General features: G+C 37.3%; 1 protein-coding gene across 1 annotated transcript in view; it reads left to right on the forward strand.

Annotated features, from left to right (window-relative positions):
* The window catches only part of DNAH3 (dynein, axonemal, heavy chain 3), a 62,783-nt gene that overhangs the window by 27,388 nt on the left and 8,821 nt on the right, over positions 1-26,574 (forward strand). Inside the window, exons 24-53 of the mRNA XM_014936199.1 lie at positions 447-583; positions 1,272-1,473; positions 2,313-2,405; positions 2,704-2,814; positions 4,703-4,817; positions 5,213-5,411; positions 6,771-6,879; positions 7,158-7,271; positions 8,448-8,624; positions 9,306-9,397; positions 9,841-10,060; positions 10,678-10,812; positions 11,215-11,326; positions 11,884-12,125; positions 12,709-12,809; positions 12,888-12,993; positions 13,758-13,887; positions 14,385-14,621; positions 14,997-15,100; positions 16,155-16,449; positions 16,860-17,039; positions 18,049-18,172; positions 18,265-18,421; positions 19,355-19,498; positions 20,101-20,767; positions 20,882-21,047; positions 21,387-21,603; positions 22,055-22,237; positions 23,125-23,323; positions 24,226-26,367. Of these exons, the coding sequence (XP_014791685.1) occupies positions 447-583; positions 1,272-1,473; positions 2,313-2,405; positions 2,704-2,814; positions 4,703-4,817; positions 5,213-5,411; positions 6,771-6,879; positions 7,158-7,271; positions 8,448-8,624; positions 9,306-9,397; positions 9,841-10,060; positions 10,678-10,812; positions 11,215-11,326; positions 11,884-12,125; positions 12,709-12,809; positions 12,888-12,993; positions 13,758-13,887; positions 14,385-14,621; positions 14,997-15,100; positions 16,155-16,449; positions 16,860-17,039; positions 18,049-18,172; positions 18,265-18,421; positions 19,355-19,498; positions 20,101-20,767; positions 20,882-21,047; positions 21,387-21,603; positions 22,055-22,237; positions 23,125-23,323; positions 24,226-26,367 (7,210 nt within the window). The remainder of the gene's footprint in view (positions 1-446; positions 584-1,271; positions 1,474-2,312; positions 2,406-2,703; positions 2,815-4,702; positions 4,818-5,212; positions 5,412-6,770; positions 6,880-7,157; positions 7,272-8,447; positions 8,625-9,305; positions 9,398-9,840; positions 10,061-10,677; positions 10,813-11,214; positions 11,327-11,883; positions 12,126-12,708; positions 12,810-12,887; positions 12,994-13,757; positions 13,888-14,384; positions 14,622-14,996; positions 15,101-16,154; positions 16,450-16,859; positions 17,040-18,048; positions 18,173-18,264; positions 18,422-19,354; positions 19,499-20,100; positions 20,768-20,881; positions 21,048-21,386; positions 21,604-22,054; positions 22,238-23,124; positions 23,324-24,225; positions 26,368-26,574) is intronic.

The raw sequence follows: 26,574 nt of genomic DNA on the forward strand, positions 1-26,574 counted from the left end.
CTCAGATTCTGTGAATGATGGAGCCTCTTCGGAAATAGGTGTATCCTTTCAAGTTAAGAGGAGTGTTTTCAGAAACAAAAAAATGTGACCTAGATGGCAAGAACAGAGAATAATTGCATGTACTGTGGCTCTGTTTGACAGAACTTATTTGTGAATGGAAAAAAATGTAGCAAGCTCAAGACATAGGAGCAAGTACCAAAGATTTTAATTGCTGTGGATATTTCCTTGCTGTATTATTGTCTGTAAAGTTCAAAGTGGTAAAACTCACAGTCTGAAAATAAAAAGTATCAAATAATGCATACATATTTATTAACATGAAGGCACATTACAGAGAAGAATATATAGTTATTTAGCCTCCTGCAATATGTGTGACTGATGATAACAATTTTAATGTACAAACTTATTGCAACTTTTGCAGTTTCTGCTGTGTATTTGTTTTTACAAAGGTGAAAGACACAAAGGTACTTGTAGCAACTGAACAACCCATGATGTTAGACAGACTTCAGGAAGCAAATACTCTCTTAGAAGACATTCAAAAGGGGTTGAATACTTACTTGGAGAAGAAAAGATTATTTTTTCCAAGGTAAATTAATCAAACAGGCCTAAGTTAGAGACAAAAAGCTATAAACTCTTTCAAACCATTTCCCTGAGCTGAAAAGTCTCATTTTATAAACATGTCAGGGACAGTCCCATGCAACAAAAAATGAAAACCTGATCTTTTCTCCAGACATCATTAATTTTCCTCAGCTCCAGTTAAATTTGCGATGCCAGGGACAAGGCAGAGACAGGGAGGCTAAATCTGTCTGGCGGGGCATAAACTTACGATTAGCAAGACATTATCACTTAACTTACAGGGTAATTTTGAAGGAACTTGCTACATACCCATGGCTGATTTGCAGTTGTGTCTCTGCCCTACCCTCTTTAGTTGTGCAGAGGTGTGTGATTCACAGTAGTTCTATCTGATTATGAGGAATAGGATCCTGTGGTTTTACAAGGTACCTATCTGGTATTTCCCATAGAACTTGAGAACCCTTCTTTCTTCCTCTGCATAAAAGGATGATCATGTTGAAATTTTGAAAAAACAAGTGTGATGAGTTTTGTAACGTTAAAAATTGCTTAAGAATAGGGATGTGAGACAAAAATTTCCTCTCTGTTATACTAGTGTCCTAAGCAACAATAAAACCAATTCCATCTATCTTGCATTAATAGTTTATTAATGATCATTTTAATGATTGGAAAGTGCATGTTCATTAACTACATTTTTCTAACAGATTCTTTTTCCTGTCTAATGATGAGCTGCTTGAAATACTGTCTGAAACAAAGGATCCCCTTAGAGTACAACCACATTTAAAGAAGTGTTTTGAAGGAATTTCTAAACTGGAATTCACAGAAGATCTGGAGATTGTAGGCATGATCAGTTCAGAGAAAGAAATTGTTCCTTTCATAGAGAAAATCTACCCAGCGAATGCAAAAGTAATTTATTTTTTTTTTTAATTATATGAGGTTACATTAATGCTTTGCCTGCAGTGTATGTTTTTGGGGCAATGAAGTGTAAAACATTTAGGATCAGATCATGAAAGGTGTTCAGGAAGTGGTAGCGCAGAGTACTAGTAGGAGTAAGACATACCAATTTTGGGGTAAATTTCTCTAGGAACTTTTCTGCAGCTTTATGCACCTACTGCTTTTAAGCTATAGATAGATAGATACAAACCAAGCTCTGTATATACCTGTCTATGTAACATTGCACAGCATGGCTGAAACAAGAGAGGAATGAGGGAAATTATGCATGGCTGGAAGCGAAGAATCAGAGCATTAGTTCAAAAGGGATCTGAGCAGAAATATGAAAAGTGTCTCAGCTCCAGCTTTTTCTCTTATTCTCAATGTGAAAGTAGGGAGCTGAATTGCTGTGTGGTAGCCAAAAGGAGGTGAAAGGCAGGGCATGTTGTGAGCTACAGATACCCTTTTCCCCATAATCCTCCGGGGGCAAAACATGCCCTGGCTTAAAATGACTAAGCTTAACTGACCATGCAAGGTGTGATCTGCATTTTTTGTTTATGCTTATATGAAACGTATCCAGATGTTTCTTCAGCTGGATTGTCTTTAGAGTTAGCCTGATTTACCTGTCTTCAGACAGTATTAAACTGCACTATTACCTGTTAGAATTTTAAAAAGTTCTACTTTTCTTACTCCTGTATACCACACCCAGATTGGAAGAAAGCATATTCAAGCCTAATACATTCCAAATAATTTGTCCTTTAAGAATATAAACAGGAAATGTGTATTGACTCTTAAATGTTTTTTTCTTTTTGAAGGGCATGGTAGAAAAATGGCTTTTGCAAGTAGAGGAAATGATGCTGGCCAGTATAAGACAAGTTCTTCAAGATGGCTTAAAAGGCTATATCAAGGTAATTGTTCCTGAATTACAGTATAAAATAGATTTTATAAGCAACTGTACAGGAACAGTTTGCTGAAATTCTTAACCAGAGAAACATATTTGAAGCTAAGTGGAATCCAGCTTTCCTTGTTCAGTAGTCCCAGTCTGAAGTTTTAACTCTGAATTTCTTGAAGAAAATGTATCAAACTTTCCATGCTGATTCTTATTTATCTACAGCATGAGACAAAAGAAATCTGGGGAAGTAGGAGTACCATAATCTAATTTGTTTATATGACTTTATGTGTCTGGAATGGATCTTTATGTTTAAGGTTCCTCGAAAAACGTGGGTACTTCAGTGGCCTGGACAGGTGGTTATTTGCGTTTCATCCATTTACTGGACAGAAGAAGTGTCTGAGGCTATAAGGAAAGGAACTTTACCAGTAAGATTTTCTTCTATCTTTCTATTTCTAAGAACTAAACTCTGATTAATTAATAAAAAGCTCCCTCTAGCAAAGAAGATCCACAACATAGTACAATTTACTTATGTGGTGTGCTTTATTTTCTATTTTCTTTTTTCTTGTGTCTTAGCAGGGGCTTGCTCTCATTTACTTTGTGTATCAGGAGAAATCCCACTGAAGGAAATTGTATTACTGTTTTTTTTTAAAAGTGATACTGGTGTAAATAAAAGTACCAAGCAAAAAGTTGGTTTGGTTGTTAAACACTACGTATTTTTATTTCTAACTACTGCCTTTACATGTGAAGCCCCAGGGAAACGTGCAGGCAGAAATCTTGGCTTACAGAATAGTGCAGTTATTTGTCTGGTTATTGCTAGATTCTCCTGGTGATAAAGATGCAGCAGCCCAGTTTGTTCTTTCATACAAGATACTTTTCATATATGCTTGTAGTGCCTCTATCATCACAATGGTTTTAAGTATCACCTCATTAAGGCTAATGAAATGCATGCTCAAGTAATGAAAATAATTTTTTATTAATTCAGTGGGCTTTTGTCTGATCCTAATTGAGCGGGGTGGATGAGGATATATTGGGGAATAATGCTGTCAACAGTGTTTGAGCTGCTTTTAAAATGTGGTAATAGTAAAGTTTTAATAAACTTTACACCAAATACTGCATTTTAATATTGTTGATATTAGCTCTTTGCTTCTGCATCCTGAATATCTTACGTTTAACTTGCCTGTGTTGTTTCATACCAGTTGAAGATCTTACTCCACATATCCAGTCAGAACAGTCAGAACTGAGAATATTTATTGCTTTCAAAGAAGATATCCTGAACAATCCATAGGTTAAGAAAAATGAGAAGGAATCACAGAACAGTGAATCACAGAATATAAGGGACCTCTAGACATCATGTAGTCCAACCCCTGCTTAAAGAAGGGCCAACTAAACCAGGTTGCTAACAGACTTGCTCCTGTATGCCCGTGCCTATCTTCTATGGGGGAGCCCAGAACTGACACAACACTCCAGATGTAGTGTTAGCAGTGCTGACTGGAGGGGAAAGATCATCTCCCTTGACCTTCTGGTAATGTTCTTCCTCATGCAGCCAAGGATGCTCTTGCTTTTCTTTGCCTCAAGGGCACATTGATGGCTTACATTTGACTTGGTGTCCACCAGCATCCAGGTCCCGCACTGTAGAGCTGCTTTCTAGCTGGTTGGTCACCAGCATGTACTGGCACGTGGGGTTATTCTTTCATAGATACAGGAGTTTCCCCTTTGTTAAACTTCACAAGGTTCCTGTCTGCCTATTTCTCCAGACTGTTGAGGTCCCTCTGGCAGCACACCATGGAGCAGTCTAGAGACCATGTCTCCCAGTTTTGTATCATCTGCAGACTTGCTGAGGGTGCACTCCGTTCTGTTGTATAGGTCGTTAATAAAAACTTCATTAATCTTTCATTTCATTAAACTTTCTCATATAATAATAAGAAAATAATTTAAAATGTTCATAGTAAAGTTAGGAGAATCCTAGATTTCTAGTAACTTTATTAATTTACAAATTGCTACTAATTTACAGAAGAAATCTAATCTGAATTTACACAACAGATCTGCTCATCTCCTAGTGTAGAATTTTGTCATTTCTATTAGGAAGAAAAGCGAGTGGATGTCTGCTTACACTATTTTCAGGCCATAGAGCTTTTTGAAGTGTTCATAGTAAAATAAAATGCCATTATATGAAAGAGAATTTTAAATGTTTGTGTAGTGCCAGGATTTCCATTATTATGTTTTGTTGGAAGGGCTGTCTCGAATGACTGCACCCATAGAGTCTGGGAGCTGCTACAGCATTACGTTAAAACCCATGTTCTGTTTTTGTGACAGGATTTCTTGGAGAAGAGTAATCTACAAATTGGGGACATCGTTGAGTTAGTGAGAGGAAAGCTGTCCAGTGGAGCCCGGCTGACACTCGGAGCTCTTACTGTCATTGATGTGCACGGTAAATGTACAGTTGCTGGTGCTCTTGTTATAGCTGGGGCAGAGCCGCTGCCATTACTTGGCTGAACTATTTGAAAGAGGCAGCTAAAATGCTTTCTCTAACTGTAAACAACCTTTGCACAGAGTTATTGCAGTGTCTTTGGGCAAATGGTGATTGCTCAGTCCTGCACGCTGTCTCCCATTTTCTTAGAACAGACTATGGAATCTAGATCAAATTAAGCTCATTCCCTATGCAAAACAGATGCAGATTCCTTTCTAACATGAAAGCCAGCCTACTACTCTAAATGTTGATTTGCTCTTACATAGCTGTTAGTGTTAGTTTACTTATACATTGTTTTAAGTAAAATAATGTAGAAGTGTTCAGATTTTTCAAATAATCTACATTTTACTCTGCAGCTCGTGATGTGGTTGCAAAATTGGTTGAAGACAAAATCACTGATCTGAATGACTTCCAGTGGATTTCTCAGCTGAGATACTACTGGGAAGAGACAGATGTAATAGTGCGAATGATTACAACAGAAGCCAAATATGGTTATGAGTATCTGGGCAATTCTCTACGTCTGGTTATAACCCCACTAACAGATCGATGTTATAGGTAAAGCCATCTTGTCTATGAGGAACGTTTTCATTTTCTGAATTGATCTATATTTACTTTCATTTGTTATAGTTAATAATAACAGAAACCTCAGCAGCTAAGAATTTCCTGTAGGTTTTGGAGGAAAATCTTACATATCTTCTTTGCCCAAATATGGTAAAATATTTAAAACGTATAGGTTTCTAATCAGTAGAGTAATAGTCTCTGTTGTATGCAAGAATGTGCTTCTGAAAAAATCTGGCAGCTTGTGGTACTAAAACTATAAAGAGCTTTACAGTAGCACCGGTCAATTAATTTTTTTGAAATAAGACATGCAGGTAGGGTATGCCTGCCTGTAAAATAAATGAGGTAATTACAGAGCCCTTCACGGATGTTTGAATGCAGTTAGCTTCCTGTTCCTCTGCTTGCTTGCAAGAGGTGGAAATGGAAATACTTCATCCTCCAAGGTTGAAGTATTCAAGGACATTTGGTATTTCACTTCTGGTGAGCCCTGAAGGCACAGGTCATCTCAGCAGGTAATTTTAGGTTTAAGGTTTAAAGAGCTTTCTCTATAGTATCTCCAAGCAAATATATGGTGAGGCCATAAAGATCTTACTTCAACACCGAGCTGTGAACTCACATTGTGCAGAAGGCACTTGTAGTTAAGTGCCCATGTTAATGCCTATGCTGGCAAGTGCTTAATCTTCTGGCGTTCACAGTGGTGCTTTAAGAGCCACGCGGCTGACGCATTAGCTGTAAACTGGGATTTTTGTCATTAACATTAGCTCAATCTAAACTAAGACTATGCAGGAAGCTGTGCCAGGTGTAGTTTCAGTGCAAGCAATGAGCAAGAAGACTCTATTCAGCACAACTTAACAACTGCTTTTGGTGGCAAAGCCTTTGCATGAGGCTTTTGTAAAATAATCCACTGTTCACAGGGATCTCATTTTTAGTATGACAATCACTTGGAGAGCAATGTGATTCCCAGGTTTCTGAAACAACCTTTATGCTTTCTCAACCATTTCTAAAGATTGACTTTATAAACATTTATAAAGCCAGCTTCAAGTTCTTATCATACGAAGTGCCACATGATGAAAATATGTTTTGCGAACTCTGCCATTTTGCTTATGGCCCTGTGGATTTGACTGTCTAATTGAGGATACACAGGGTGGATGCACATAGTAAAAAGCCTTGACGTTCCTTGTAGGCCAAGTGCCTGTATGTGAGCATCCACAATTGGGAATCAGTTATGAGACTACTGTTTTTTCTAGGGCAAGCTACAAAGTCAGTAGGGAACAAGGAAAGTACTTATCCATCCCTTCAGAAACAGTCTGCCATTAAATATTACTATTTATAATGCCTGTAATCTTTTTTATGTAGGACATTAATGGGTGCCTTGAAATTAAATCTTGGTGGTGCTCCAGAAGGACCTGCTGGGACTGGCAAAACAGAAACAACAAAAGATCTAGCAAAAGCACTAGCTAAGCAGGTACCAAAACACAACTTTTTTTCTTTGTGTTGTTTATGTTTGGATGTGTAGCTATTTCTTGAAATGCCATTCTTAAGCAAGTATTGCTTGTTCTGTACCTGTTCTTTATTTACAGAAATAGTTGGTAAAAAGCACGCATTTAGGACTGTGCCTATATGGCATCTAGTGTTGTAATCTAAAATTAGCAATAATAATCCCTTTCCATTTTAGGTGCTAAGAATTTTATAGTGAACTTTGTGTTAATAGTAAGAGGTGTTCTCTGTGTGTTTTTGTTGTAGTGTGTGGTCTTTAATTGCTCTGATGGTCTCGATTACAAGGCAATGGGCAAGTTCTTTAAAGGGCTGGCACAATCTGGTGCATGGTCCTGCTTTGACGAGTTCAATAGAATTGAGGTAAGGTCTTAACTCAAGCAAATACAGTGATAAACCTTTAATTTAATACAGTGATAAACCTTTAATTTAAGACACAAGAAGTTTTATATCTAGACATGACAGCATTATTGCCAATTTTCTACTTTTATTTGTGGTGTAGCCTCTTTGTTTTGATAATCGCTGGCACAGAAATAGGTTCTCAGCTGCCTGCTGTAGGAGCACATGTCTACCTGTGCTGTGTTGCATAAGTCTTGGTTCTGGGTTATTATAACTGAAAAAAATGTTCCTGCACAGTTTCCTCTTTTGTATGTGACACTTATTTGTTGGGAAAGAACTGTCCTTATCTTCTTGAGAAATCAAGCTACAGCTGTGGGGCTGTGTTTATCTATGTCCAGCACAAGACAGATAAATCCCAGTGCAGGGGTTTCTGTGATGACTCGCTGAGTCTTGCTAACTGAGTGACCTGATTAATTATAGCTGTGTAACCAGACAAATCTAATCCCCTCCTTGGTCTTACTCTGATTTTTTTGGTTTTGTTTTTTTTTTTTAATTTGGTCACTATTGACTTTGTATAATTTTTATTGTTATTTTGATGGAGTTAGATTTAAGTAAATACTAATAAATGTGGAAATTCCATGAAGTTATATTTTGTATGTTTTAATATCCTTAACACCTTAATTTCTCCATTTGTCTGCTGTAACTTGTTTCTTTAATTAATTTATGTTTAGCATTTTCATCTTCCAATATTCTGTTAACTTGATACTTTAAAGCACTGAGGGTTGGTGCTAGGCTGCCTTTCCCATTTATACGTTTACCATCAATTTGTGGCATTGAGTGAATCAGTCTTTCTGAAGAGCCTAAATTCTTTACGTTGTCTGAGATGAAAGGAAAGTGCTTTTGGAGGCCTCCAGAGGGAGTTCCTGTCCACCTAACTTAGATGTCTACCTTCAGGCACATGGTATTTCCCTGTGGAGGCTTTTAGAGGCCTCTGTTCATGTCTACATTCGCTGAATAGGGAATGATGACACTAATTTTCAGAGGATTGCTTCAATAGGCAGATAATATTTAGGCTCAATTATCAGACACAGGGTGATTTTCACCTGGAGGAATGCAAATATTGCCATCAAAATATACAAACAAACCCATTTTATATTGCCTCTAAGTGTCTTGTTCTCCAATCTATTCTGTCTGTATTAGGTTGAAGTATTATCTGTAGTTGCCCAACAAATACTTAGCATCCAGCAAGCTATTATTCGCAAACTCAAAACATTCATCTTTGAAGGGACAGAGATCTCTCTCAATCCTTCATGTGCTGTGTTTATCACGATGAATCCTGGGTATGCTGGACGGGCAGAACTACCTGATAATCTGAAGGTAAATCTGGAATTCTCATTTCTTTAGAAATTAAACAGAATTTGCAGCTTCTGGTCTATTGTAATAAGAAAAGGAAGGCAGCAATCAAATATACTTGAATGCAGTCTGCTGTGCTTTTCACTGGGTTTTAATAAGTGTTTAGGATTTTACAAAATACACAAATGAAAGATCTCAGTCTAATTATACTGATACCAGTTCACAGCTTTAACTGTGCTCTCTCTAAGTGGAAATTCTCCTGATTTACAATGGCTTGGTGATCCAAATCCCAATTTAAATTTATCATAAATTTGCAAGTTGCTGAGACACTGCAGAGAGGCTGATATGGTCCTATTTTTTCTTCTAGCTTTAACACAATTTTTTGCATGACCTTTTACAAGACATTAATCACACTGTGAGCTAGTTTGTCTATTATGGAAGTGAAATGAATGATACCTCCCTTTTCCTCTATTAATAGTTCTTTAGGATCATGACTCTTTCAGAACTTTGTTCTTACAGTGTTTAGCACAGACCTCTTGATAAGGTCATAATATAATAGAATTCTAATGCAATCTCATAGATTTCAGATGATTCCTGAATTCTAGAAATTCATAAATTTATGGAGAGATGCTATTCTTACAGAACAGACACCAGTTAATACCATATTCCATAGTCTAAGCTTATATCTTACTTTTTTTCTTATAGGCACTGTTCCGAACAGTTGCCATGATGGTTCCAGATTATGCTTTGATTGGAGAAATTTCACTTTATTCAATGGGATTTCTGGACTCTCGGAGGTAAGACATATACTGAATTTTCCACCTCAGTTGAGTCTGATATACCTCATTCCTCTCTACAGCACATGTGTGTGTTTGAGGCATATAATTCTGGAAGGCTGTCAATGTTCCGTTTCTCCAGAAAGTACTTTTTAATCTCCTGCTTTATCATGAACCATCATCTTTATCATCAGTTCTCATGAACCATCTCATGTTGATGGATATGCACCTCTACACAGGATCATTTGAAAAATGGATCATAATATCAAACAGAATTCCTAGACGGCGCACACATTCTATGGCATGGCATAATCTACAGTTTTACTTCCTAGGTGTTTTGGATCATCTTGCCAGCTGATATGTCTGATATTCACTGCAGTTACTTTGTGTATATAAGTACTTAAATTATTTTTCTTGTACGTTGAGACATTTTCATTTTACATGTGATATTTTAATATCCACAGTCTTGCCCAGAAAATTGTTGCCACTTACCGTTTGTGCTCAGAGCAGCTGTCATCTCAGCATCACTATGATTATGGGATGCGTGCTGTTAAATCTGTCCTGACAGCAGCAGGAAACTTGAAATTGAAGTACCCAACTGAAAATGAAAGCGTATTGTTACTTCGGGCTTTGCTGGATGTTAACTTGGCCAAATTCTTGGCACAGGATGTGCCTTTGTTTCAGGTAGGCTATGAGGCCTCTGCGTTTAAGTTTTGTGATGATGAGGTCCGTTAAAAGAACCTACAAAAGCAGGTCATTATCTTAATTTTGAACAATTTGATCCAGATGCTGCCATATTAATGTAGAGTTATTTCAGTCCAATGATCTTGATGCGCTCTTTGGCTCTGTTAGGATTATTTTGAAAAACAAACTTTCAGGGGTGTCTTTTAAGTTATTCTATAAAATGTTTATAAGATATCTTGCTAAAAGCACTTTGTTCTGTTTCATTCATGGAAACCATTCTTTGAGGTTTGCATTCTGGCTTTTTGCTGCAGAAGAGATATGGACAACTAAATTAAGGTCAATTAGAAATTTGAAGGCAGAATGAAAATGATGAAGTTTCTGTTTGCATGCTGCTTGAATAGAAAATTAAGGCTAGGCTTCTAGTTTGCATAGAAGTTCATTTTGTCCAGCTGAGGACATTTCCTTTTAAGGTCCTGTTATCTGTATGAATATTGTTTTACTTGTTGATTATTTTTTTTAATGCTTTGGGAATTTTCCCTTTTTGTAATCTTGTCCTGGTTTGCCCAAACCGTGACAAATCAGTGTTTAAGTAGCCTTCTATTCTTTTTCCTTAAAAGGGCATCATATCTGACCTGTTTCCTGGAGTGGTTCTTCCTACACCCGACTATGACCTGTTTGTCAAGGCACTAACTGAAAATATAAACAAAATGGATCTTCAGCCAGTTCCCTGGTTCATTGGAAAAATTATTCAGGTTTATTTTAATATAATTCTGGGGAAGAAAAGTGTGACAGCAGAAACATTCTTGATTCACTGTCATGATTTAATAGCTAATGTGTCATGAATTAATAGCTAATAGTTTTCATGATCAATTAATAGAATATTACAGAGAGCGTATTTTAACTGAGAAAAAATCATGGGAGTAAGGGGAGGATGTCTAGGGGGCAATGACTTAAAATTTTATCAGTGAGAATAGCCATAATAATATGACTGCCTTCTGATTTGGGTTAGTGTTCCAGTTAGCCTTAGTAGAGTGCAGATATTTGGCTGATATTTTGTCCTGTTGCGTCTGAGCACAGGAGAGTTACCTCTAGTTCCATACACATAACACTTGCTTTTGTGCTTTGTTAGAGTCACTCTCTTGTCACTGATACAGATATATGAAATGATGCTGGTGCGCCATGGTTTCATGATTGTTGGAGATCCTTTGAGTGGGAAGACCTGTGCATACAAAGTGCTCGCTGGAGCCCTTGGTGATCTGTACGCAGGTAACATTGTTCTGCCACAACCTTCACATTAAATGAAGTTAATTCTATGAGTAATGTTTTCCCTTTGCAGAGATATGCCCAGACTGTTAATTGTCCTATATTTTGCTTTTTCAACTGGGAAGTTCCTATTCATTGAACTCTTTTTGTCTGGTATATTTGTCTGGAAGTATTTTTATCTGCATTTACTGGAATAGTAAAACATACTAGCATGTTTATGCTTTTGTGAATTTTATTAAGCATTGTATTTGTGCATAGTACTCTTGAAAAAACTAGCTCTGATATGGTAGGTACTTACAATTTCCCTAAACATATAAAACCTTTTCTGCTGTGCATTTTCTTTTTCTTTTCATGTGCTTTTGCACATAGGAATTTGCACTTTCCTTGTACAAATATTGGAATTTTTTATTTACTGCTGCCTAGCTGCCAAATGTGGGTTTTTTTTTTTGCTTTGGACAGCTAAAGTAGAATCTGCAGGTATCTTCTTGTTCTGTACTTAAGTTGTTGAATGAAACTAACCTATCAAATTCTCAAGCTCATCTATTTGTCTTTTTACACAGCAAAATCCATGGATGAATTTGCTGTTGAATACAAGGTTATTAATCCCAAAGCAATCACTATGGGGCAGTTGTATGGCTGTTTTGATCCTGTAAGCCATGAGTGGACAGATGGAGTTCTTGCAAATGCCTTCAGGGAACAAGCATCTTCTGCCACAGACGATCGGAAATGGATTATTTTTGATGGCCCAGTGGATGCAGTTTGGATAGAGAACATGAACACTGTGCTGGATGATAATAAGAAGGTAGCCTATTTTTTGCCAATAAGGTCATCCTTCAAAATGCGCACTTTATTTTAGTAGTAGCGATATTGTTACCGTGTTAGTCAAAGGAGGTGTGAGACTCAGGAAAGGCTGACATGCTGAAAAGCATTGCTTTTTTCCCCCATTATATGAGTGGGTTTATTAGATGATGTTACTTCTCCCTAAAAGCCTTGGTTTGATGGCCATCAAACCTCTCACTGCGGCTTTTGTATTGACCCTTTTAGGAAACTGAAATACATAAACTCAGTTCTGTAACTGAAAGCTGAACTTGCTTAGATTACTTAAAAAGTAAATTAATTTCAAAAAGGCTGCAGGTCATAACTGCTTTTCCTTGCAGAGTTATGTAAAGATAGAGCATTGTTCTCTGTGTCTCTGCAAGTCATTGCAGCAATACATGGAAAAGTTGAGACAAGGTCAGAAAATATCATTTATTGTGAGAATACTAATGAGTGAATGAGGAGTGACACTAAGGAGAATGTTCAGTGATTTTATGACATGCATTGCTTTGACTGAATGATCAGTACTGACATGACTAGATCATGTTTACATGATGCTCTTCTTCTAGCTATGCTTAATGAGTGGTGAAATAATTCAGATGAATTCAAAAATGAGTTTAATTTTTGAGCCGGCAGACTTAGAAGAGGCATCTCCAGCAACTGTCAGCAGGTAATGTGAAAGCATTAAAACTTGAACTGTCCCCCCTTGCACATCTATTTCTGTACCACAGTCGGTTTTTCTTCCCAGGTGTGGTATGATCTATATGGACTCACAACAGTTAGGCTGGAAGGCACTGAAGGATTCCTACATGAATACACTGCCTCCAAACCTGCAGGAAGAACACCGAGAGCTGGTGCGAGACTTAATTTTTTACATAGGTCTAATTTAGAAGATTAATTTTAAGGTGATGTTCACAGTTTGCTCACTTGAAGGCAGTCAAGCAGAGTCAAAACTTTTTGAAGTACTGTCATGATTTAGAGGGTCCCAGATCTCTTAGAGGCTGTTTGAAATTATTTTGTAGTGATGCATGTCAAATGTTGCAAGGAAAGTACCTGAGAGCTGGAGATGCCATGAGTATTAGAAATGCAATGTGATAAAAACTGGAAGACTCAAAATGTTTTGAATGCATCCTTCTGTCTCAGACAACTAGAGTTCAGCTTGAGGCTTGTGGCACTCCACAGGTACTAGCCAGTTCCAGCTTTCTGGAATTTCTGCTGTGGCACAGGATCTGTGCTGGCCCTCAGCAGGGGCTTGTCGTTTCTAAGAGAGGATGAAGCCCTTATCTTTGTTTCTGTTGGAATGATGCTGTTATTACCCAAGCAAAGCAGCAGTCCCACAAGGCTGAGCTACTGCTCTGCTGTCTGGATTAGTAACTGGGTAACAAATTCCTGCTGTTAACTTCTCAGTGATAGAAACAACTTCTTTTTGCCATGAGATAGTGATGGCGTGACTTTGTGATTGCTTATGTACTGCCTCACACAGGCCCTGTCCTGATCTTCCCTCTGCCAACTTGGAGAATTTCTGATGCCTTATGTTTTATTGAGAGAGAATTGAGGGCCAGTGGGAAATGTGGCAACTTCTGCATTGTTTTAAAGCCATTTCATTTTCTTCGCATAGGTCAATGACTTGTTTATGTGGCTAGTCCAGCCCTGTTTAGAGTTTATTCAACTTCATTGCAAAGCTATTGTACAAACGTCCTCTAGTCATCTGAGTTATAGCTTGATGAAACTTTATACTTGTCTGCTTGGTAAGTACCCTAAGCCTTATTCTTTTTATTTCAATTTTTATATTTTTTTCCTGCTGTGTCCCATGACAAAGGTGCAGGTTATCAGACACAAGGAAATACCAAAGGAATTCTTTACTGTTAGGATTATATAATAGAAGTCCTTTCTTCTCACTGATCAGTATTAATAATAATTCTTTAGCATTTCACATTTAGACACTGGTATCATTACAAAATTGAAACATGATCTTGTGAGCGTATTCCATATTTTTTGCTTGCTGTTTGCTAGCATCAGAAGAAAAGAATTAGGACCCTTTGTAAATATTTTTTTCTTCTCATTTATTTTTATTTATAAACAGTACCTTACACAGATGAGATCCTCACTCTGTAGATTGGCTTTGTTCCACTGAAGACAATGCTCTAAGTTTATCTCAGAATACTTTTGCAGAAAAGGCATTTTGAATTGGGATTTATGATTATTACCAGCATTTAACTAAAATTCACTAAAATATGTGTTTTAGATGAAATAAAGCAATCCGAGGAAGAAGAGAAGGAAAGCATGTCTAGTCAGCATATCACCTTGTGGCTGCAGGGCCTTTTCCTTTTTGCTTTGGTTTGGACAGTCGGTGGGATCATCGATGCAGACAGCAGAAAGAAATTTGATTTGTTTTACCGCAACTTGTTACTGGGAGTAAATGATGAAAACCCACGCCCTAAAAGTGTGAAGCTTACCAGAAACAATATCTTCCCAGAAAAAGGTGCTTCTTTATAACTGTACTTGCCTGGCCTTTTATAAAGCAGTAAGATCTCAGCACTTTAAGGGAGAATAGAGTGCCTGGCAGATAATAAGTTTGTAGGAAAGCCACCATCTGCCAAGCCTTGGGCTGCACGGTTGGGTGCTCTTTCCTGGCTCTTTTAACCAGGAGTAGCATATGCCTCATGTACTCAAACCATGTAGCTGAATCTAACCTAAAATAATTTGGTGATGGTAATGGTGGGGGGGGGGAAAGGGCATCTCATGTACTAGAAAGGCTTTATTATCTTACAGTGTTGGACAACTCACTAAAATGATTGAAGTTTATTTTTATTATTTAATCAGTGTGTTTTCCTGTGTTGTGTTTTTCAATTAACAGGGAGTGTTTATGACTTCTATTTTCACAAGCATGGTAGTGGGCAGTGGAATGTGTGGATGGAGTACATCACAAAAGAAGAGCAAGTTATCTCCCCAGGGGCTAAGGTCCACATTGATATCTTTCATTATAGAATATAATTCCTTGACTAAATGATTCAGCAGTATAAATCAACTACCTTAGCTAGCTCCGATTCTACTATATTAGGCCGTTTACTGTTTGATCTCCAACTTATCATTAATCTCTGTAGGTTCCTTTTCATGCTTATGTCTTAATTCTGGTACAATTAATATTGAAAGTCCAGCACTGCAGGTGAATATGGAGCCCTGAGGTTGGCTGCTGGTTAAAATTTTTGGTTCTGCTTTAATCTCTGTAATAGCATCTGATGTTGGGGAAATCATGGTGGGGAAAGGCCAAAGCCTAAATTTCTGTTCCTTGATTTTTGTTTTCTGGGGTTGATACCATGATATTACAGTATGAGTTAATCACAAAGAGCAAGTAAAGAGACTTACTACTTCTTTGGGTTATGGAGATCAGTACTGAGAGTCCTGGATCCCCTCCATTTCCAAACAGGGGCACTCATATTTGATGGCAGCTGTGAACTCAAGGGAGGTTTAGCACAGCAGAGATCTGCAAAAAGTACCTATTCTGGAAATGAAATTTCAAGATACCTTAAGCAATATTTGTTCAGCTTTTCATTCCATTCTAGTTGCAACTGTCTTGTCTGTTAAGTACATGAGAGATGTAAGATTGCGTTTCATTCTGCTGTGTAAAATCTTGACATCTAGTGCGCAGTCACTAATGATAGGTGGAAGATGAGGAAGAGAAAAAAAATCCATAGCAGAATTCCTTTCCCTTTGTACAGTTGGGGAACAGAATTAAGCCATAGTTAACTCTGCAGATCTCCCTCCAGGCTTTATATAGTGTCTATGAACCAAAATACAGATAATGCTAGTTGCGCTATTTACTGTATAAATACTGAAAAAGAAATGGGGTCATACTATCTAGCAGAATCTTGTTATAGCCTGAGTTTTCAGAGAAAAGAATTTTTTAAAAATGCATTTATGCTACAGGCTTCCTGTAGTGGCTTGCAAATATTCATGTTGATTAAGGCATTAAGATTTTTGACTTCAGTTTTTCATTTACTTTCCTGTGTGACAGGTATCTGAGCTGATCATTCCAACAATGGAAACAGCCAGACAAATGTTTTTTCTTAAAACATACGTGGAGCATAATGTCCCTTTGCTTTTTGTGGGTCCCACTGGCACTGGAAAATCAGCTATAACAAACAATTTTCTATTACAACTTCCAAAGCAAAAATATATCCCAAGCTTCATCAACTTCTCTGCAAGAACCTCTGCCAGCCAAACCCAGGATATTATTATGTCCAAGCTGGACAAAAGAAGAAAGGGATTATTTGGACCTCCTTCGGGGAAAAAAGCTATTATGTTTGTGGGTAAGGCAGAGTTTTTATATCAATTTAATTTTGGCTTTAGGCAAAGGAAGTGATTAACTGAGGATAGTAATTTTGGCTTGCCCCAGTTCTCTGGCTTTTTTCAGGCATCCAAAGAAGGATTAGCACTGCCCCCTGCTGAAAAGTTTCGAACTGTTTAGGTGTTGGTTGTCTTCAGAATAGTTCATAGTGTTGTCTCATGACACGAAATAGAATAAAATAAAATCACCAACCACCCCTAAATATGCCTGTGAAGTGTAAGGCCATTTGATTTTAGTTAGTTTAATGGGAAGGAAGAATAACAAGACACAACCTTTTTCTACTTCAGTTATTTTTATTTCTTAGCTTTGAAAGACAATGATAATTCTTAAACACTGAGGTTTTTGTTTTGTTTTTGCCTATGCTCTCCACAGATGACCTAAACATGCCTGCAAAGGAAGTGTATGGAGCCCAGCCACCTATTGAGCTTCTCAGACAATGGATTGATCATGGTCACTGGTATGACCAGAAAAATAAATCCAAGATTGATATCATAGACGTGCTGCTTGTTTCAGCTATGGGTCCACCTGGGGGAGGCAGGAATGATATTACAGGTAGGAAATATATTACTATGGCAAGAAGTTATCTAATTGACTGAAGTTAAGAGGCAGGTTCAGTTTTGTCGATGACAAATTCTACATTTCTTGGATCACTTGTAAAACTACAAATACCTTCAACTGGGCTGGGTCATTCCAAATAGAAGTCTGCATGCTCAAGGTCAAATCTGTACCTGTTCCAAGGAGAGTTTAATCAACATTAGAAACAATGTTCTGAATGTTGATTAAACTGTAAATGATGAAAATATTTTTAAAATTAGAGAATGGGACACTTTTTCCATTTTCTATTTTTTGGAAAAGAGAGGGAATGCATCTTCTTGCCAAGTCTTTCTGGCACTTCTCTTCTGAAATTGTATCTCCTGCTGCTAAGATAGGTTGCCTGCATTTACTTACAAGCATGTTGCCTCCAAGTCCATGATTCCTGTCATATCAAGTGAGGTTATATTTTCTAATGAAAAAGTTATGTCAGTAAAAGCTCTAATGTAGCTACAGCTACACTGTTATAAGGCACTTTATGCTACTTTGCCTCATTTAAACACTCCAATACAGGTATAAATGTATATGCTCTGAGGAGGCTTTATTAAAATAATTACTCTGATACAGCTAAATTTGTAAAATCTACTAGTGTATAGACTGATTTTTTTGAGATGAAAGCCGATAACAAGATACTTGATTTTGTAAAGTTTTACTCTATCATATCACAATCAACAGGGTTAATGTGAGCTGAAATTTAAATTTGGGTAGTAGTGGACTTGTAGTGGAGATTCATGTTTTTCATATTAAAAACAGTTCCTCTAAGTGAAATACTGATATAAAATATAAACCAGTTTATATTTCTTTTGCATCACTACTGGGGCAGAAATTTGCCAGAAACAAAATCATGGAGCTGGAGCCAGATTCAAATATTGGTTTTTAGTGGCAATCAGTCCTAGAATACGCTAGCTGAAAGGTGGAAAAATGTTTGGACATTCCTAAATCTTTCGGTATCTTTTTGTGTGTATTACAGGACGCTTCACACGACACTTGAATATTGTATCTATCTGTTCTTTTGATGATGACATATTAACTAAGATTTTTACTGCAGTTGCTGACTGGCATTTCAGCAAAGGCTTTGAGCCTATGTTTCTAAGGTAATGCGATGTATTTCCTGTTATGCCTTTGTCATCTTTTCTCCTGGGATTCATCTGCACAAATTAAAATTTTATCTCTTTTCCTTCTTAAGGCTGGGTAAGATGATGGTCCAAGCGACAATGGTGATGTATAAAATGGCAGTTGGTAATTTTCTCCCAACTCCTTCAAAATCCCACTATGTTTTTAATCTACGGGATTTTTCCAGGGTTATTAAAGGAGTGCTGCTCTGTCCACACACTCATTTGCAAGTAAGTTGTAGTTTAATTATGTTGCTGTAAGAAAGAGCAATGGAAAAAAGTTAATTATTTTTATAATATCAGTAAGTAAACATCTCAAAATATATGAACTATGATTTCAATAGATTTGCAAGGTTTAAAATCAGATGGTCCCTGAATACCTTGTTAGATATTTTCTCTGTCTTTGAAGGAGTCAGCTGTCATTTTTGTTAATATTTTTTATACGTATTATAGTTGGCCCCCAAGGCCCATCCGTTAAGGCCTGTACATCAAGTCAGACAGCCCCTTCTCTTGAACTTGCAAACTTAATATACAAAAGAAACAAACATGGGAAAAGACTCAGTATCTCTTTTTCACAAATTGTAAACTCATCAGCGAGCAGGACTGAATAATTTAGCCCTGAGTTTGCCTGTTGTCACAAACTACAAATAAATACTGATAGGTGTATATAATTTTAATCCTTCTACTTTTTTCATCCCTTTTCAGTACAATGTCAGATTAAAGGAGCATTAAAAGTTTTATTTCTGCTGGGGGGTATGGTTTTGGTGCAGAAACAGAACAAAACAGCTACAAGCTATTTACAGGAAATCTTACCAGGCAACACTTTTGAGGAGGGCTTGGGTTAGAGCCCATGAGCCATATCTTTGAAAGATTTATTCTTTACTTTATGTTGGAAGGGTGGATGGGTTTGATACAGTAGAGAAAAATACTTTGACATAAGAGTCCCAGTTTGTATTGGCAGGAAGGATGAGACAGTAACTAGGTGAGGAAGACCGTTAAGTTAGCAGATGCTGAACCATGTGCTGAATGGCTTGGAATTGAAAGATTCCCACTGAGTTTAGTACAAGATATAGCAGGGTCCAGATGGACATTTCTATCCTTTTGTTTTTAGAGAAATCCTGCCTGAGCTATATTTACCTGTTTTCTTGTATTTACATTTTTCAGGATGGAGATAAACTGATCAGACTTTGGATTCATGAGGTATACCGAGTTTTCTATGATCGCTTAGTTGATGAGGAGGACAGGAAGCTGTTCTTTCAGATGGTACAAGAGACAACATCAAATGCCTTCAAGCAGAGCTTTGATAAGGTATTTTCTGGTAATGAGCTGGGACCAAGAATGAGACTGATGCGTTTTCAGAAATACTTAGTCATTGAGATTACATTAGTATTGGACATATTTTTAATTATTTTGATCAGTGTATTTAAAAAGTATGGATGGTCTTCTATTCAGTATTACTTTACATATTCTTAGTCAAGGTAATACTAACTAGTTCATATCAGAATGATTCATAACTTCAAAAGGATTCTGCGTTGGTACAGAGGGCTATCTGGAATAAATGTCTTACACAATATTTATCTGTGCTTTTCCTTAAATTAATATTTGGATGAACCAATGGCAGCAGTGGGTACTTTTCTGAGAAGCCTTTTGGGAACTGCTACTATATTTGACACCAAAATCTCTCGTGAAGTATGCATATATAGAAACTTGTATGTCAACCTACAGCATGTTCCCCACGTAGGTGTTTTTTCTGGTTTTTTGGTTGTTTTTTTTTTTGTCCAAACTAAGGTAATAACTGGCTATAGCTGGAAAACAGTGCTTCCTACAATGTAGATAAGAATGATTATGACTTTAAGGAAAATAATTTCCTAGTAGTTTGAATTATCTGTTGATTCTTGTTCTTTCCGTAGGTACTGAGTCATCTCTCGCCTACTGGAGAAATCTCTGATGATGATATTCGCAGCCTGTTCTTTGGAGACTATTTGAACCCGGACAGTAATGTAAAAGTCTATGATGAAATCACAGACTTAAAGCAACTGACAACTGTGATGGAATACTACCTTGAGGAATACAACAACATCAGCAAAGCACCGATGTCCTTAGTCATGTTCAAGTTTGCTATTGAGCATATCTCAAGGATATGCAGGGTATTGAAACAGGATAACGGACATCTGTTGTTAGTAGGGGTTGGCGGGAGTGGTCGACAAAGTGCTACCAAGCTGGCCACCTACATGAACAGCTTTGAACTCTTTCAAATTGAAATTACGAAGTCATATGGCACCCATGAATGGAAAGATGATGTAAAACGAGTCATGCTGAAAGCAGGTGTTGGTAACAATAATGTGTCCTTTTTGTTCTGTGATAATCAAATAAAGGATGAAGCATTTGTAGAAGATATCAACATGCTTTTAAATACCGGTGATGTGCCTAATATCTTTGCAACAGATGAGAAAGCTGAAATTGTTGAGAAAATGCAAGGTGCAGCAAGGTTGGAGAACAGGAAAATTGAAGCCACTCCCCTTGCTATGTACAATTTCTTTATTGAAAGGGTGAAGAAAAATTTGCATATTGTGTTAGGTCTGTATACAGTGTCTTATTTCTTAGAATGTTTTTTCTTAGGCTTAGTTTATTCTGCTTCCTAACTGCAAACAAACTTAGGTAACAATTGTGAATTTTACTTTATTTTTCTAGCCATGAGTCCTATTGGAGATGCATTTCGGAATCGATTGCGGATGTTCCCTTCACTGATAAACTGCTGCACCATTGACTGGTTCCAAAGCTGGCCCACAGATGCTTTAGAAATGGTTGCTAACAAGTTTTTAGAGGATGTTGAACTCGAAGATGACATTAGAAAAGAGTATGAGTTTATTTGTCAAGAAATATATGAAGTTAATGTTTGTTCCCTTCCCACTCACACCCCCAACATACTTGATCAGGAAACTGTCCTTATAAATGGACAAAGCTAAGCCAACTCTGGGATTTCAGTGCAAGTCAAAGATACCTAGATATATGTATCTGATGTTTCTGCAAATCAGGCCACTCTTTGAAAGGAGTCTAAAATATTTGTTATAACAGGCAAAAAAACAATTCTGCCTACACTAACACTAATATAATTTCATAAGCTTAGAGGTATTTCCTCATAATTAACATAAAGACAGATAGTATTTTCATAGTAATGTGGAAAAATTTTCTCTAGGGTTGTGTCCATGTGCAAATATTTCCAAGAAAGTGTGAGAGAGCTCTCCATCAGCTATTACGCTGTACTGCGAAGACACAACTATGTGACACCAACTTCATACCTCGAAATGATTCTTACCTTCAAGACTCTGCTGAATAGCAAAAGGCAAGAGGTTGACATGATGAGAGCTCGTTATCTCACAGGACTTCAAAAACTTGAATTTGCATCTTCACAAGTAAGTTTCAGATGAAAACACTGAATACGTGCCATCCAATTTGCAGCTGTTGATGTCACTAATTCTGTGTTTCCTTCCAAGTTTCTTTTGGATTTTTTTTTCCACCTGTGTAATAAAGGATTACTTAAGGTTCCATCAACTGAAACTGACTGTGAGGAAAAAAATACAATTAATCAATTTATATCTCATTATTGAAATGGATCATAAAAAAGCAAGTGTGTTGCATGAATGATTAAAAAAAATGTTCTTAAAAAATCTATTCAGTTAAATAAAACAGCTCTTGATAAAAATAGGCAATAGAGAACTATTTTAATACTTATTTAGATCAAATGTCCCTATTTAGATTGTATTAATGTAGTGTTTTCTGATCTTTCTTTCTAAGACATTAAGATGTGAAATGCATACAATGTTCACAGAAATTTTTTCTTGATTTTCCCATTACATTCATCAGGTTGCAGAGATGCAGAAAGAACTGACTGACCTTCAGCCTGAATTAATTCAAACTTCTGCAGAAACAGAAAAAATGATGATCAAGATTGAAAAGGAAACAGTTGAAGTAGATGCAAAGAAGGAACTAGTGTCGGCAGATGAAAAAGAGGCCAATGAAGCAGCAGCTGTTGCTAAAGCTATTAAGGTAGAGTACAAGGGCTTGAGCCCGGAGCATGATGGGTTCAACGTCTTTCCAAGTAAATGGGAATTGTGATGGTGTTAATGGTATAAAAGTACCAAAATGGCAAGAGATGATGAATGAGATGTTCCTAATGCAAACAAAGTAAATTTTGGCTGTTTGGAGTATGACTGTATCTCACAGTAGTGCATAGCTTCCCTTTCTAGTTCACATCCCAAAAGCTGTGTAGCTCTTATTTCTGTACTAATACATTGTCCTTCTCAACAGATAGAGGTTATACTGTTTCCAGGCCCAAAGACAGTTCATTTAGAGTTAGGTAATCTGGTTTAGTGTTCCATGGAGCCTCATTAGGCATAACCTAGGAGATACTGCCATAGCCAGACATCTGTAGCACAGCATTTCCCATGGAAAGCTGCAGGATTCCTCAAGTTGTTTTTTTGTTGTTGGAAAAATTAGTAATAGATAAGATAGATAGATAGATAGATAGATAGATAGATAGATCTAAATACATGATAAAGAACTTAAGCTACACAGTATATATTTTTACCTGATCAGTACTGTAAGATTTAACTAAGAACAACTGTACCTAACCTGCATTTTAATTCTCCTTGTCAAACCAGAGAATCTTTGATCTTGAAAGCTTGTCTGGCTTTTTCAGCTCTTGGTTCGGCTTATGGAAGTTGTGAATTTCTCTGCAAACCTTCCCTCTTTAAACTGCTCGGACAAATGGTGGAACTAGTTTTCTCTAAAAGAAACAAAATGTTATGAACAGTCTTTTTATTAGGTACTTATAAGCAGAGAAGGTTCTCTGAGGCTGTGGTGGAGTGGGGAAATGAGATTGCAGACCTGCTATTTTATGACGGTTTACAGGCTTCTACGCAATGTCTTAACAGGATGAGTGTGAAGGAGACCTTGCTGAGGCCATGCCAGCTTTGGAGGCAGCACTTGCAGCTCTTGATACCCTGAATCCTTCAGACATCTCTCTTGTGAAATCCATGCAGAATCCACCTGGTCCTGTGAAGCTCGTCATGGAGAGTATCTGTGTCATGAAGGGAACTAAACCAGAGAGGAAGCCTGATCCAAGTGGCAGTGGTAATGATGCGGTGTTTGTTGTCCCTGCCCTAGGAATGCTTGGGGTACTGCTGTGTTTTACTAGTGAAGTGCTTCTGGCATGAGTGCAGCCATGTGCACTGAAAGTGCATTTTGCTATCAGTGACATATAACTACACTGAATAGCTAAGAGTTGCTTTTGGCATTGTCACATATTGCACTGTTGTACAAGCTTTGTAAACATGATCCCAATCACCAGCATAAAGTCACCTCTTCAACTTGCTTTGACCCAATTTTGGGAATTGCATTGCCTTGAGGAACTCCGGGAGCTGGAGGTGTGCTGTGCACCATTCGCCTGTATTTTCAGTCTAAGCCCTGCTGCCAAACTCTTTTACTTATGCTGGGAGACAGAACTCTAGTTATATCCCTGCTATAGGTGATTACTCTAACAAGCTCTTTCTGTTTGGATTATGTTGTTGTGGGATTGCACAGGATTTGTGAGGTAGTAAAGGAAAGAGGCCCTTTTCTTTCAGTTTTCTTCTATCCTATGCCCCCACAGTTCAACTCTTCATAGTTGAAAATAAGAATTCTTTAAATGTCTTTCATCCAAAGCTGTTACGTAGATTAGGAAGCAATGCTTTCACATACTTACTGTTTTATTTAATAAATTATGCTAAGAAAGACTGTATAGTAATTTGTTTCCCTTATTGTGCTTGGTTGATTTAGAATGAATATGTAATTAATAAATATGACATAGATTAGTGATGCTGAAATTCCTGTCTGAATTTTGTTAGGTAATGACTTTCTTAATTAGTTAATAGTGGTTGCATAGTAAAATTCTGTTGCAAAATAATTGACGTTAATTCTTCATATTATGTTTCAAGTATATTTTCAGTTTGAACATGCATGTTTTAAGCCTGATTTTAGTGTTATTTGCAATATAGGTAAAATGATAGAAGACTACTGGGGATCATCCAGAAAAATTCTTGGAGATCTGAAATTTCTTGAGAGCTTAAAGACGTATGACAAGGATAACATTCCTCCTGCTATAATGAAGAAAATTAGAGAGAAGTTTATTGATCATCCCGATTTTCAGCCGGCTGTCATAAAAAATGTCTCATCTGCCTGTGAAGGACTATGCAAGTGGGTGCGAGCCATGGAGGTGTATGACCGTGTTGCAAAAGTGGTTGCCCCAAAGCGTGAACGATTGAGAGACGCAGAAGGATTACTGGAAGTTCAAATGCAGAAACTAAAAACAAAACAAGCAGAACTCAAGGAGGTAGTTGATCGCCTCCAGGCTTTGAATGATGAGTTTGACAACATGAATGACCGGAAGAGAGAATTAGAAAATAATATTGCACTCTGTTCACAAAAGCTTGTGAGAGCTGAACAGCTCATTAGTGGTCTTGGTGGAGAGAAAGATAGGTGGACGGAAGCTGCACGATTATTAGGAATCCGGTACATAGACCTAATAGGAGATGTGTTGTTATCATCAGGAACTGTGGCTTATTTGGGAGCCTTTACTGTAGATTATCGCCTAAAATGTCAAAAGCAATGGCAGGTCCTCTGCAATGAAAAGAACATACCATGCTCCAGTGATTTTAGCTTAAGTAATACATTAGGGGACCCAGTCAAAATCCGTGCGTGGCAGATTGCTGGATTGCCAATTGATTCTTTTTCCATTGACAATGGCATAATTGTTTCTAACTCAAGAAGATGGGCTTTAATGATAGATCCTCAAAGGCAAGCTAACAAGTGGGTAAAAAATATGGAGAAAAATAACAAGCTGTCAGTTATCAAATTATCTGACACACATTATGTGAGGACATTAGAAAATTCTATTCAGCTTGGAACACCAGTCTTGCTAGAAAATATTGGTGAAGAACTAGACGCTTTCATAGAACCCATTTTGTTGAAGTTAACATTCAAACAACAAGGAGTAGAATACATGAAATTAGGGGAAAATGTAATTGAATATTCAAAAGATTTCAGGCTTTACATGACAACCCGCTTAAGAAATCCTCATTATCTTCCTGAAGTGGCTGTGAAAGTTTGTCTACTCAACTTCATGATTACGCCTTTGGGTCTTCAGGACCAACTGCTTGGAATTGTAGCTGCAGAAGAAAAGCCTGAGCTAGAAGAAAAGAAAAATAAACTGATTATAGAAAGCGCAGCCAATAAGAAACAACTAAAGGAAATAGAAGATAAAATCCTGGAGATCCTTTCCCATTCGGAAGGAAACATCTTAGAAGATGAAACAGCCATTAATATTTTGTCTTCATCCAAAGAGTTATCTGAAGAAATCTCTGAAAAGCAAAAAATTGCCTCTGTAACTGAGATGCAAATAGATTCTACTCGAATGGGATATAAGCCAGTTGCTGTTCATTCAGCTGTTGTCTTCTTCTGCATCTCTGATCTGGAAAACATTGAGCCTATGTACCAGTATTCATTGATTTGGTTCATTAACTTGTATGTTCAATCTATTGCTAAAAGCAAAAAAAGTGAAGATTTAGAAGAGAGAATTAAAAACATAACCGAGCATTTTACAATAAGCATCTATAATAATGTCTGTCGTTCACTGTTTGAAAAGGATAAGCTGCTCTTCTCCTTCCTTCTGACGGTAGGCATTATGAAGGGAAAAGACCAAATAGATGATGATGTTTGGCGTTTCCTACTGACAGGAGGTGTTGCTCTTGATAATCCTCACCCCAATCCAGCTCCAGATTGGCTATCTGACAAATCCTGGGCTGAGCTCGTACGTGCATCTAGTCTGACAAACCTCCACGGACTAATGGAACACGTAAAAGAGAATTTATCAAAGTGGAAGGTAATATATGACTCTGTAAGACCCCATGAAGAAGCTTTCCCAGATGCGTGGAACACACTGATGGGGTTAGATCGCATGGTTATTCTCAGATGTTTGAGACCTGACAAAATTATTCCGGCAGTGCAGGAGTTCATTGCAGAAAATATGGGAAGAACATTTATTGAACCACCTACTTTTGATCTTGGAAGAAGTTACAATGATTCAAATTGCTGTGCCCCTTTGATTTTTGTATTATCACCAGGTGCTGATCCTATGGCAGGTGAGATTGGTATTAAAAATGTTTTTTTAAATCTGGTTAAATGTCACTGAGTGTGACTAAACTGATAATAGCGTAGACCCCTTCATTTGATCTTTAGAGTGTCTTTAAAATACAATACAGCAATGATAGAATATGAAACATTTGCACCTGCCCATATGTATACAATAGCAGTGAAATCGCTAGAGGGTGGAATGAATGCAGCGATGA

Source organism: Calidris pugnax, unplaced genomic scaffold, assembly GCF_001431845.1.
Source record: "Calidris pugnax isolate Ruff unplaced genomic scaffold, ASM143184v1 scaffold17, whole genome shotgun sequence".
In the NCBI taxonomy this organism is placed as follows: domain Eukaryota; kingdom Metazoa; phylum Chordata; class Aves; order Charadriiformes; family Scolopacidae; genus Calidris; species Calidris pugnax.